At 39.5% G+C, this 14268-nt stretch overlaps 1 protein-coding gene across 1 annotated transcript in view; it reads right to left on the reverse strand.

Moving 5' to 3' along the window:
- Positions 1-3168: 3168 nt before the first annotated feature.
- The window catches only part of TTC39C (tetratricopeptide repeat domain 39C), a 104987-nt gene continuing 93887 nt past the window's right edge, over positions 3169-14268 (reverse strand). Inside the window, exons 9-14 of the mRNA XM_007448598.1 lie at positions 13820-13929; positions 12678-12801; positions 6812-6909; positions 5590-5694; positions 4247-4285; positions 3169-3697 (exon numbers count right to left, since the gene is read on the reverse strand). Of these exons, the coding sequence (XP_007448660.1) occupies positions 3608-3697; positions 4247-4285; positions 5590-5694; positions 6812-6909; positions 12678-12801; positions 13820-13929 (566 nt within the window). The 3' untranslated portion in view covers positions 3169-3607. The remainder of the gene's footprint in view (positions 3698-4246; positions 4286-5589; positions 5695-6811; positions 6910-12677; positions 12802-13819; positions 13930-14268) is intronic.

The raw sequence follows: 14268 nt of genomic DNA on the forward strand, positions 1-14268 counted from the left end.
CTGTCCTTTTCTTTCTCTATTTCCTCTTTCTAGCTTCAAGTCCCCTCCCTCTACTATGTATCTTGTTGGGAGGATCTGGGCTTAACAAGATTTTTTTCCACAAAATATACAGAAAGGAATGGAGGGAGGGACGGAGGGAGGGAAAGAGAGAGGAAGGAGGGAAGGAATGAGGGAAGGAAGGAAAAAAAGAAAGAAGATAAAATAAAATAAAGTAAGAGTAAAGGAGCAATATTTGAATACTTGCCACCACAATCTGCTTAAGGAAGCAACTAGGAAAGTTTACATGGCAAAGACATACATGTATGCACACACACACGTGTGTGTATGTATTTTTAAAATCATGTATGGGCTGTCCTTTCATTTGAGTTGGCAGAAAGATAAAAGTGCAAATTCTCTAAATAATTGACTTATAGGAGACAATAAATATTCTGATTTTCTGTGACATCTGAAAGTAATAACTCTTTACTCAAATACTTAGCTATCATGTGCTGAAATCAAAGATACCTAACCCAGTAAAAGTAAAATCTTAAACACATTAATCACAAAGATGCATATTACATGATTAGTACTAGACCATGCCTCAAAGTGCGTCAAATTATAAATGTGTTCCAAGTACATAAAATATACATTAGAGATTTCTCTCATCATAGGCACAATCTAATACAAAAATATATCTGACACTTATAAATTAGAAGATCCATTTGACAGCCTCCAAAACAGGAAAAGGGGAAGAAGTGATACCAACATTAAAAAGCACACATAGAAGGGGCTTCCCTGGTGGCGCTAGTGGTTGGGAGTCCGACTGCCGGTGCAGAGGACGTGGGTTCATGGCCCGGTCCGGGAAGATCCCACATGCCGCGGAGCGGCTGGGTCCGTGAGCCATGGCCGCTGGGCCTGCGCGTCCGGAGCCTGTGTTCCGCAGCGGGAGAGGCCGCGACAGTGAGAGGCCCGCATACCGCAGAGGAAAAAAAAAAAAAAAAAAAAAGTTTGAACAAAAAAGCACACATAGATGCAAATAGTTCTGCTTATATGATTATTCTCTTCATCAGCGAGGGGTAAAGAGCAATTTACACCAAACTAGTTTTCCAGGCAGATCACAGTAACTCACAGGTTGGATAAGTCACAGCACAAAGGCCAGAACCGTTATGAATTACTCAACTAAAAAACATGTACTCAGATTTCAGTGAATCTAACAGTACAGTGTACTCACAGCGTGGTTTTGTTATTTTAGAGTCTTCAGAACCACTGTCTACCCCTTCTCCGTGCTTTACCACCAGGTTCCCAGATAAACCACAGGGGCTATCCTGCATCAAACCTAGAAGAGACAGTTTATAAATGCACCTGTCCTATAAACATACTATTAACCAAGACTTACTTACTGGATGGTGTTCTAATGGTGTGTGTTCAGTTAAGTGAACTGAACACAAACTTATTTGAAATCCTGAAATCTCTCTGGAGAAATAAAAGGTTTTAAAGCAGTTAATATGGGAATTTTTTAAAAAATTCTAAAGTATGGGGCCTTATGTAATCTCTCAATACTGAAAAATAGTTCGAACAACATTTGAACTGAAAATTCAATTAAGTATGAACTCTGGAGCAAAAACTTCATGATTCTAAATGTCCCACAATCATAACTGAGAAGTTTGCCACATATACTATAGCCAAAAAGACAACAAAATGGCAAGAGCCATATTTTAAAGATTCATAACATTCCTCCCTTCAGCCTTGATGAAACCAGGTATCTAACATTTTTAGACGTAAATCTTTCCTTTCAGAAGGCATCTATTGATACCTGACTTTTGGATCTTCCTGTTCATGAAAGTAGGACAGAAATCTTTTCTCTCTGGCTAGCATCTAAAATCCCTGCAGCAGTGGTTGAGAGTCCGCCTGCCGATGCAGGGGACGCGGGCTCGTGCCCCGGTCTGGGAAGATCCCACATGCCGCGGAGCGGCTGGGCCCGTGAGCCATGGCCGCTGAGCCTGCGCATCCGGAGCCTGTGCTCCGCAACGGGAGAGGCCACAGCAGTGAGAGGCCCGCGTACTGCAAAAAAAAAAAAATACAAATAAATAAAATCCCTGCAGCAGTCAGGCTAGAAAGAAAGTCAATGTTAATAAGCATTTTGGAAGTGAGAAAACATGAAGACAGATGAGCCAAAATCAATGAGGAACAATCATTTCTTTTGAAGAAGTTATTATTCCCTCAAAACCAGATGCAGTAGATTAAAGCTGCCAACATTCTAGTCGCTCCTTCCATGTCTGTTTTGAAGAGAAATATTTTAAAGTACTGACGTCGCATGAGATCATACTTCAGCTACACGGTTACGTAAATAAATGACACCCCAAGATGATATTCTTTATTGCAACGTAAATTTTAAGAAATATCTAACCTTAAGATTTGAGCCAGGTTGGGCACACAATTATGACAGAAATTCTTAAGTGACTGAGGTATTTAGAGTCTTCAAAACCACAGGTGTGCAGTACTGAACAAAGAGGTAAATTAGGTGACAATAAAAATTAGCAACGAAGGATTAAAAAATAACTTTGAACTCTGTTTACAATATCAATAACCTGAGCTAAGAGGAAAATGATTAAATCCTGGCAACAGATAGTCCAGTGAATCCTTCATCAGCAAATATTCTGAGGCAAAAGAATCTATGTTCATTCAAGAATAACCTTTTCAAGTAATTTGTTGAAAGATTTCCAAAAACTGGCAATTAGACAATTTGTCATAAAGAAAAGGAAACACCAAAATGCAGGTATTATTTATCCAGTCTATAGACTAGGTCTTCTAATAAATTAGCAAAATAGCTATACTTTCAGTTGTAAAACAATCTTCTGTTTGCTTTCACTTGATTGGCTGTCAAAGGAGTAAAAGTGTCTGTCCTTTGAAACATTTTTGTAGACAATCTGGAGATAAGGATGACAACTTCAGCTGAAGAGTATTTGTTTTGTAATAAGAAAACATGGAATCCTGGTTATTAACATATATATATATTTTTTACAATGAAAGAATTTTCGGTCAGGAGACTTGCATTCTATTCATTACTCCATAATAACAGGAATAATTAATTGTGATAAGTCAATTAGCCTTTTTTGTGCCTGAGTTTCACTGTCTGGACAACGGAGACATCTGTGCTATGTCATTCTCAGAAACAGTTTGAGGATAAAGTAAAACACTAGAGAGCACTTTTATTTTTTCAAAACACGATATAAGTGCTATGTCGTGATACTGTTAATAATTTTACAGGTACCTTTTAGTGTTACCCAGTCAGATGTGTGCTTCAAGTAGGCATTCCTACAAGATTGCAGGTTGAATATTTAGTTGAATTTTATTTAAAAAATAATAAATCACAAAACTAAAATGTTTGAACAAGGTCACTTAACCCTCTCCCCAGGTGGTTAGTTATTATTACTATTATCATCATCATTATTACTTTTTAGCTATGTGTTTAAAAGAGGAGATCTTTAATACATCAACCTAACTGAGAAAATGTGTCCCAGGCCCAGGTGGTTTTCAGAAGAAAAGCTGATCTTCATAAGAGCTGTGTCCTCTACTTTTAAAGTGCAGAACCTGTGTGGGGAGGGACAGAGCGGGAACTTCGGGTCTGTCACTGAGGAACCAATTCCCTCATCGAAGCCAGAGCAGCATGGATGCGGACGTGCAATCTGTTTTCAAAGTCATAGCCAGAGAAATCCTCCTGAAAGACAAGAGAAAGAGAGTATTAGCTAAGCTGTCTGTAATACTACAGTATTAATCACACCAAGCTTTGTACTGCCCCAAGTAAAATTCCTTACACTCCTAACAAAGGTTTCGCATTCACTTGATTTTTCTTATTTCCCAAACCTCAAGCTTTGTGTCCGTCTTTAAAATGTCAACTGAGCATTATTAATGCTGTCTTTGGAAAATTTCCCTCATGTTATTCCTGGGACAGCAGTCTTAAGCTGGGCTCAATGGAAGTTGCTGTTAGAACTTCTTAACTCAAGAACACAGTTATGAAATCAACAGTTACTTTCCCACTCAAATGAGAAGAGTTTTTATAAAGCAGGATGAGAGCAAGTTCACAGGAGCTTCATGTGTAATTTCACTTAAAAATCACCTGCTCACTGATTCAGTTATCAGTTTCCCCTCCAGAAATACCAACCAGGACAATCATTTCACAAAATTTCTTGAATTCAGACTCCAGAGTACACTACAGAGGATAAGGGGGGTCACTGGAGAGAGACTGAGCATTTTTAGGCATTTTTACCTTTGCTTGAAGAAGGAGACTTCTGCCTCTTCCTACAGTCTATGAATGTAAGAACAACACATTATCTCTTAACATCCAAATTTATACACACTCAAGCAGAAAATGTTACAATAGGAAGATATATTAATTCAAAAAATTCACAGTGACATAGAGGGGAGTCAAGTGCTCATTCAAGCATACTGACTCAATTTTTCTTTAATATAATGCTGTTTACATGTTTACATTAAGGCATTACTTGATAAATAATTTTTCATAATCTTCATTATTATTTTATAAAGGGCTGTCATACGTTAGAAGAGTATAATAGTTTAAGATCTTACTAAAAAACCCCAAATTGATGATAATTTAAGTTTATTTGGAGTCAGTAACGTTTTTTGAAGGCATTACTGATTGAGAGTATCAACTTCATTTTTCAAGAGACAGACCAGTCTTCTTGTAGTTTATGTATGTATTTTAAGGCTGCAGTAAGAGTAAAAATTTCCTTAAAGAATATGGTGTTAGAAGTTTCTACCAAAATTCATAAAAATGGCATTTTCTATTTTGGTAAAATTAGAAATTCAAATGAAAAGAGTTACCAATTAAAAGCCTATCTTTGGCAAGATAAGCTACATATTTAAGGATTAGGCTAGAATATTTCTGTTGATTTAGCTCAACTTTTAAGAAGTCCATATATTTGAAGGCTGACTTGAATTTACTGAAAATTAGAATTTTATACAGTCAACAATATGTAATTGAGCTTCTAAAAGAAGGTACCAAGCAAATCCAGCATTATAAAAATTCACTTTTAAAATAACTGCCCCACTGTGCTTAAATATGCATCTTAATGATGACCGTCAAACTTATAAGGTATTCTAAAAATTTTTAAGCAATCCTACACACCAGACTCATTTATTCTCACTACAATCATTATTAAATTGGCAAGGGAGGTTATTTTTTATCCTGTTTTACAGATTAGGAAGAAGGTATGTGGTTAAATAACTTAACCATATCATATACTAAATAAAAATAAATGGCGGAGCTAGCATCACAATGCAATTCTGTACTCTGAATAAACCACATTACATCATACCATACCATTCTAGAAAAGGCAATGATTTTGCCCCAAATGAATTTTTGTCCCCAAAGTTACATTTATCATTCTAATTCCAGGGAAGAGATTACCTCCTTAAACACACTGAGATAGGATTAATAGCTTCTTGGATTCATCCTATGCGAAATCAAGGAAAACAAAACAAAAAACCACTATGTTCAATCAACTTACTTTAAATGAAGGATGTTTTGTGCCTGTTCACTTGCACAGTTTTGCTGATGAACGTAAGTTAAGAAAATAGATAAGATCTTACCTCTGGTTTGTCTAACAGAAGACAGCCAAGTTCATAGCAAGCATATGGCTGAACATATAAGTTATTCTGACGACACAACTCATCTTTAACAGCTCGCTGAAAGAACTGAAAGTAATACGAATATTTTTGGAATTAATTCATTTCTCTACTTAGGCTCATTTTCCTACTTAAGTCTCATCACATCTTTAGGAGGATGTGTATTCTCTTCTCCTTTTCTGCATCTTTGTTCCTTCCCATTTATTCTCATCCATATCTTATAAGTCCTTTACATACCTGTCTGGTGAACTTGCGCCAGTATACGTTACCCATCAGTCAGCCAAATTTGTGCTATTTATTTTCCTAGTTGACAAACCAGCCTCTACTGATTTTATTGCAGAGAACATCTTTATCTGCATCTCCAAATCTGAACATTCCATTTTAATATTTCAGAAAGTAAACAAGCCAAGAACTATCTCTTGACAGGTGTCTTGACTGTATCTTACTGTTACTTAAGCATATGATCTAAAATAAGCTATTTAGAGCTGTGTAATAGCTATTATACCCCACACTGAAAATTAATTTTAAATTATAATACAAGTGTATCAACACCCTAGGATTTAAAAGCCGAAGTCTCTTCCTACAGTACATGAACTCTCTCAAAGAATAATCAGAATAACACCTGGATGCATGTTAAAAAAAAAAACACAACCAAACAAAAAACTCAGAAAAATCCCTCCCACTACATTTCAAGATAATGAATGGTTCTTTTTCATATAGTACGTTCACAGAATATCTTAAGCTAATAACTTTCTAGACCTCACCTCAGTAATGCATCAATAATCTGCAGCTACAGAGGGAGGAAAAGTGGACACAGGCTGACAAGCCTGATCATATTTGTATCTACCTAGCTAGGAGGCTTCACTCTGCTCCTTCAAAATTGTCTGCCTCCTCATTTCTTCCTCCTTCAATTGAGGCTGTCATCTTTGATAAACAGCTAGTGCCAGGAAAGCAGCCCATAGGTGAAGAAATATTCTAAGGCTCTGAAGTCACATTAAAAACTAGTAAGAACCGTCATCAACTTCTGGCATCTGAGAAGATGACCTTAGTCAAATAAAGTGGATGAAACTCACACTGCAGTGGGAGATTAGCTTTGTAATGCTCTCTCCTTTTTCTTATTCACAAGCGTCTATGTAGGTTTTCACAGTTTAGCTTCCTTAGCCATGACACCACATGAACAGTTTACCTGGACAGCATCTTCTGAGTTCCCTAGACATTTGTGTATGGCACCAAGAAACAAATACTTTAATCCAACGACAGATGAATCATCCACTTCATGGCAAGCTTAAAGAGAAGCGAAAACAGCAGGAAGGAAATATGTTCACTTAATTCCTTAAATATCATCAAGAGTTAAGCATTTCATTGTTTAGCAACGTATTCAAGTTCAAACTGAGAAGGTTTCCCTTCTTCATCCATTAGTGAGTATCCTTAGTCAAAGAAAGACAAAGATATCAAACTCCATGGTGCCAAGAAGGCTCAAAATTGCATCATATTATTACTAGGTCAAAGAAGCCAATCTGAAAAGGCTGCATACTGTACAACTGCAACTACATGACATTCTGGAAAAGGCAAAACTGTGGTGAGTTGCCAGAGGTCTGGAAGGTAGAGCACAGGGGATTTTCAGGCCAGTGAAACTATTCTGTATCATACTATCTATAAGAGTGGACACATGTCATGATACATTTGTCAGATCCCATAGAATGTACGAAACAAACCATACACTCTAATGTAAATTACGGACTTCCGGTGATAATGCTGGGCCAGTGTTGGTTCATCAGTTGTTAACAAATGCACCACAACAGGGGGGATGTTAATGGTTGGAGAGGCTGTGTGGGTACACATGGCAGGGGGGAGGTTTGAGGTGTGTAGGAACTCTCTGTCTTTTCTGTCCAATTTTGCTTGAATCTAAAACTGCTCTAAAAAATAAAGTCTATTGGTATCTTTCAATTGCATCATACTAATTCAAAAAACCATGCAATGAGCATCTTCATATGTTTGTAGGAGGTACTGCACCAGTCTCTGAGAGGGCATCAGACTTGATCCCTCCACTTTGAGAAGCTTGCCATCTACTATGGAGGATGGGCACACATGTTGGGAGGATAACATGGAAGTTTTCCAAGGAAATGAGAAGAGTGGCAATTGGAAACACAGTGGAGCTAATACAGGAGGGAAAATAGTAATTATTTCTAGGAACCAATAAAGATACTGAGATTTGAAAAGATTTTATAGAAACATATACAATATATATGTACACACATACATGTATATCACACACAAATGTATGTACATGTATATATGTGTGATATATGTGTATGTATGTGTATATGTAGGTATACACACACACACACACACACACACATATATATATATATATATATATATATATATATATGAGAGGGAGAGGGAGGGAGGGAGAAGGGGGGCGGGGAGAGAGAGAGAGAGAGCTCAAGGTTCCAGAAGAAGTTTAGGGCAGTTATTGGAAGAGCTGGGTAGAGTGGCAAAGAGGTAAATGTGAAGAAGGGTCTAAACCTACAGAAGCAGGAGGTGCCTCAAAAACCTACGCTGAAAATACCTCCACAGAGAAAGTACTCAAAGATATTAAGGCAGCGGCAGTGTTAAGGAAAGGGGAATGTACTTCATTCATCCCCTCATTCATTCACTAATTCTACTCATTCATTCAATATTTATTGAGCAACTACTATATGACAGCAGTGACCAAAGAGAGAAAAATTCCTGCCCTTAGGAAACTAACATTTTGTGGAGGAGAGAGGTAACACAAAAGACAGATAGGTAAAATAGGTGTATTAAGGAAGTGTACACACTAAGGTAAAAAATAAAGCCAGGAAAGGGGATAGCGGTATGCATGTGTGTCGGAAAGGTACAGGTTAAGGCCCATTGAAAAAGCCACAGGTGGGGAAAGACCTGAAGAAAAAGAGTGAAGGAGCCATGTGGATGTTTGTGGGAAGAGCTTTTGAAGGCAGAGAACAGCAAGTGCAAAGGCACTAAGGGCTGCACGTGCCTGGTGTGTTCAAGATCAGTAAGGAGTGCGGCTGGAGCCTGGTGAGCGGGGGGGAAGCGTGGTGAGAGGCAATGGCAGTGGGGGCGTGTGTACAGACCGTAGGCCACTCAATGGATCCAGACTTTTTGAATAAGATGAGGCCACAGAAGGTCTCAGGAGTGAACCACCAACACATGACTTAGGTTTTAATGGGAGCACTCTGACTGCTGTGCTGAGAATACACGGTAACATCCTTAAAATGCAGAGGAAGAATGCAGTGGAGACGGGCAAGTGGGTGAGGAAGGGAATGAATGAAATTACAAGACAAGGATATAAGAATCCAGCTAGCTCTGCTGACGCAGGGAGTCACAGACAGGGACTGTGATAAGCTGAGTGCACAAAGCTGTGTGGGCCTGATGGGAGGAGTGTAATCAATGCAGATGACCTCTATCACCCACGATCAGGTGGGTTTTTTCCTCCTGGAACTTAACTATTTCTCTACAAAGATCTTCACCTGTTTTCTATATGACTGAGTCGATTTGGATCATTACTGCGTAACACTGGAGAATGAGATAATCTAATTAACAGCTCTCTTAACTGGATTTTTAGCAAATATATTAGAGAATTATCTCATATTCACTCCAGAGCCCACCTCCCTCCCCAGGGCCACATCGTTGTTGTTTATTTTGACAGCTGGAAAGGAGCTCAGAGAATATTTAGTCACATTAAGTGATGATCGTTTTTGTGCCTGCCAATTACCATTTTATATTTGCATGTCTGTTTTAATTATCTCTAAACACATGATCCTGCACTTGTGCATTCAAAAGAATACCTAAGGGGCTTCCCTCGTGGTGCACTGGTTAAGAATCCACCTGCCAATGCAGGGGACACGGGCTCGAGCCCTGGTCTGGGAAGATCCCATATGCTGCAAAGCAACTAAGCCCATGCGCCACAACTACTGAGCCTGTGCTCTAGAGCCTGCAAACCACAACTACTGAGGCTGCATGCCACAGCTACTGAAGGCCGCACACCTAGAGCCTGTGCACTGCAACGAAGAGTAGCCCCCGCTGGCCGCAACTAGAGAAAGCCCGCGAGCAGCAATGAAGACCCAATGCAGCCAAAAACTAAAAAATGAATAAATAAAATAAATAAATAAATTTATTAAAAGAAAAAAAGAATACCTAAAATTCCTTACTGGTCTTTTGAGTTAGACATTGGTAGATATTCCAGACTTGCATCAACAACCAGGGATGGGTTTAAAATTATGAATCTTTTTAAACAGAGCAGAACCTGAACATCCGAGAAAATTCTGTTTCAAGTAATTCCCTTAGGAGGGTTACACACCCTAATTACAGGGCCTGTGCGCACAACTTCTTTTGGAGTTGCATTACTTTGCTCTGGAATATCAACACTGACCAATTTTTTGACCTTTGAGAGGGAACCTTTTTTTTTTTTTTTTTAAATAAGCAACAGGCATCTGCAGGGAATTCTGACGATAAAAGTATGTGATTCAAGGGAAAACGCTATATTTGATCAAAAACAAGTGTGACTACAAAGAAATCTGACAAATTTTATACAGCCACTATTTTTGAATAAATCCAAAATATTAATACTAAATCACTTTTGGAAAAGAGCAGCATATATGTGAATAAGACTACATTTCCAAAGGTAACTGCTTTCTATAAAACCATCTTTTTGGATGAACAGTCAGTGGCATTTCATACCCACAGGTTCTGCATTCACGGATGCAACCAACTGTGGATCGAAAATATTCTGGGAAAAAAAAAATTCCAGAAAGCAACTAATTACATACTATTTACACTGTATTTGCAACTACATATATAGCATTTACATCATATCAGGTATTACAAGTAATCTGGAGATGATTTAAAGTAAACATGGAAAAGTGCATGTAGGTTATATGCAAATACTACACCATTTATATGAGGGACTTGCACATTCGCGGATTTTGGTATGTGTAGGGGGTCCCGGAACCAATCCCCCACAGATACACAGGGATAACTGTATGTGTGTGTGGTTTTTTTAAAATAAATTTATTTATTTATTTATTTACTTTTTGGCCGTGTTGGGTCTTCGTTGCTGCACATGGGCTTTCTCCAGTTACGGCAAGAGGGGACTACTCTTCGTTGTGGCGCGTGGGCTTCTCATTACGGTGGCTTCTCTTGTTGCGGAGCATGGGCTCTAGGCACACAGGCTTCAGTAGTTGTGGCTTGCGGGCTCCACAGCACAGGCTCAGTAGTTGTGGCGCACGGGCTTAGTTGCTCCGCGGCATGTGGGATCTTCCCGGACCAGGGATCGAACCCGTGTCCCCTTCATTGGCAGGTGGTTCTTAACGACTGCGCCACCAGGAAGTCCCTGTGTTTTAACACAGCACTCTCACCATGGAATCATTTTTCCAGCTGCATGATTTAAATATCTTCATGCTCCCAGGAAGATGAAGCTGTGTGTAGAGAGCTGAAAGCTTTGCTAGTCAATGTGCCATCCTCAGACCAGCAGCAGAGACACTTGCTCCTATGGGAGCTGGTCAAGTCACCTAACTGTTCCGAGTCTCGCCTTCCTCATTATAAAATGGGCACAACAATGCTGTCCACCTTTTCTACTTCCCTGGGTTCCAGTGAACAGCAAAGGAAATAATCTGCCAGACTATAAAATATCATTCAAATGTCTGCCATTATACCTTTAGAAGAAATGTTACAATATTTTTTTAAAAATTTATTTATTTTTGTTTTATTTATTTTTGGCTGCATTGGGTCTTCGTTGCTGCACACGGGCTTTCTCTAGCTGCTGCGAGCGGGGTTACTCTGTTGCGGTGTGCGGGCTTCTCACTGCGGTGGCTTCTCTTGTTGCGGAGCACAGGCTCTAGGCATGCAAGCTTCAGTAGCTGTGGCACACGGGCTCAGTAGTTGTGGATCTCGGGCTCTAGAGCGCAGGCTCAGCAGTTGTGGTGCACGGGCTTAGCTGCTCCGTAGCATGTGGGATCTTCCTGGACCAGGGCTCGAACCCGTGTCCCCTGCACTGGCAGGCAGATTCTTAACCACTGTGCCAACAGGGAAGCCCACAATATTTCTTTAATAACCAGTAAAGCTTTATTTTACTAAAAGACTTATTCTCTCCATGAACTTCTCCTACAACTATAATAAAAATGACTTTATGAAGGTTTTATTACCACAACTTATAGTCTTATGATTTTTTAAACATATGAATCAAAAAGGTAGGTTCCCAATTATACTCCTTGGTGTCTACTCAAGAGAAATCAGTATGTAATTCCACACAAAAGGTCAGTACACTTATGTTGCACACTTATGTTTGTAGCAGTTTTACGCACGATCGCTGAACACCCAGAAACAAACCAAATGTCCCGTAGGAGAAGGAATAAACAAATCGTGGGACAGGTATAGCCATACGATGGAATCCCACTCAACAAGTGAGAGGAACAAACTACTGACACAGATACAACGTGGGTGTCACAGACACTAGGCTATACAAATGAAGCCACGCACTAAAAAGTACACACTGTCTGATTCCACTTGTACGAAGTTAAAACATAATCTGTGGAGAGAAAAATCAGAACAGGGGTTGCCATGGGTGGGGCCTGACTGACAAGGGGCATAAGGGAAATCTCAGGGGTGGAAGAAATGTTCTATGTCTTGATCATGGTGTGGATGCCACAGTGTATATGTTTGTCAAAACTCACTGAACTGCATGTACACTTAGTATCTGTGCATTTTAATGGATGTCCTTATGAAAAAAGAGGTTTCATTGCGGGGGTCAGGTGGAAACGTATGCTTCCAGCCACCCGCATGGCTTTAGGATTAACAACCCTGACGATCAGTGTGCATCGCCACACACCGCGGACAAGGCAAGTACATCTATCCCTTCCAGTGCCTCCTACTTCCATCACCTAAGTGACGGAACTTTTTCAACCATCGCACCATTTGTCCAAGAATGACAGATTTGTACTCTCTGAATCAGAGGAGATTAGTGACACACTGAAGGAAAAAGCTGCTGTGCACAGTTTTGTTTTGTTTTTTACCTTGACTCATCCTCTGTAGGTTGGGGAGGGAGCAGTTGGGGAGGGCTTTCCACAAGTACAACACTTCAATGGACGCCAGCACGCACAGCGCTTTGGTTGGGGTTTGTTTCCGAAATCTCTCTGCCTGCAAGCAGTTGGAATGATTAGGCAACATTAGAAAAAAAAAAAACAAATTCAGATAAAAAAAATATTTCAGAGACATTAAAAAATACATGGTTCATATCTGATGTGAACGATCCCCTCCGGCAAAGTTAAAAATGAAAATTTCTCTCTAAATTTTGCTCTCTGATTTTTAATATATTGGTAGATATGCCTTTCTCTTATTCAATTCACTCTACTATCAAGATCCAGGATATATTTTGAAAACTTTAAACTGAAATGAATCTAGTTTCATTCTAAGTCAAAGAAATTTATAAAAGCTGGGTGACAAATAATAACTTGAGGGGTTTATATGGAGGATGTAATACTAGATGCCTTTTAGTTACGGTCTTATTGACGTTTTAGTTTTCTAATTAGTCCCAGTCCTCTCAGGGGCATTCCACATTACAATCTAGTTTATACTCACACTAAATCATTCAATGTTCATTCAATAAAAACTTACAACTAAAAACACGGAAAATTCAGGATACAAGTTGTCAGGTAACCCATGGTAATTCAGCTAAACTGTATTCTTAAAAGTACAGAAGTAAATTAGGGGCATTGTCTCTACAGTCCTGGGCCCTTCTGCTGGTATATTTGATTCACACTTCTGTTTTTTATTAGGGCAGAATGTGATGCTTTCACTATATGAGAACTAACAGTCTGTATCTCTTGCCCAGGTTCTGCTGATTTGCATTCTTCTGAGACTACCTAGCTCTTCAGACAGATGTTCTTCCTCTCTGGAGGCTCATGAGCTCCACAGGATCTATAATGTCTCTATCCATTCAAAGAAACAACTGCTTTAATTATCTGCAACCAAACAGTATTTTGCATTCAGAGCAGAAGAATGACGTGGGAGTAAATTCTCTCCACCGTCGTGAACTGCATTTTGCATGGCATTAGGCTGCCAGCTTTGCATATGATTTCTTAAAACCTGTCCAAGGTGGCAATGGTTGCAAATATCCATCATAAATGACACACGAGACCAACAGGTTCCAACATACCTTTTTCACTGAGAACTGTTCAATCTGATTGTTCTTCCTTTTGAAGAGTTTCTGAACTTCTTTAAAGATAATCTGTGCCCCGTCCACATCACCGGTGGCTCCCTGACAAACTGTGAGAAACCATCGTTGTAATCCTTAAGTATTAGGGGGAAAATGCCACTAACGGATACCTAGGTTGATGATACTTGGAAAACGTTACCAAAGGAAAAAATGGGAGCAAATATTTTTTAAAGACTGTTACACATGGGACTACACCACCCTGCTGATCGTCGTTCCACCGATTCAACAACTATTTCCCGGGACTTCCCTGGTGGCGCAGTGGTTAAGAATCCGCCTGCCAATGCAGCGGACACGGGCCCGATCCCTGGTCCGGGAAGATCCCACAGGTCTCGGAGCAACTAACCCCTGTGCCACAACTACTGAGCCTGCGTGCCTAGGGCTCGTGCTCC

Source organism: Lipotes vexillifer, unplaced genomic scaffold (genome assembly GCF_000442215.2).
Source record: "Lipotes vexillifer unplaced genomic scaffold, Lipotes_vexillifer_v1.1 scaffold168, whole genome shotgun sequence".
In the NCBI taxonomy this organism is placed as follows: domain Eukaryota; kingdom Metazoa; phylum Chordata; class Mammalia; order Artiodactyla; family Lipotidae; genus Lipotes; species Lipotes vexillifer.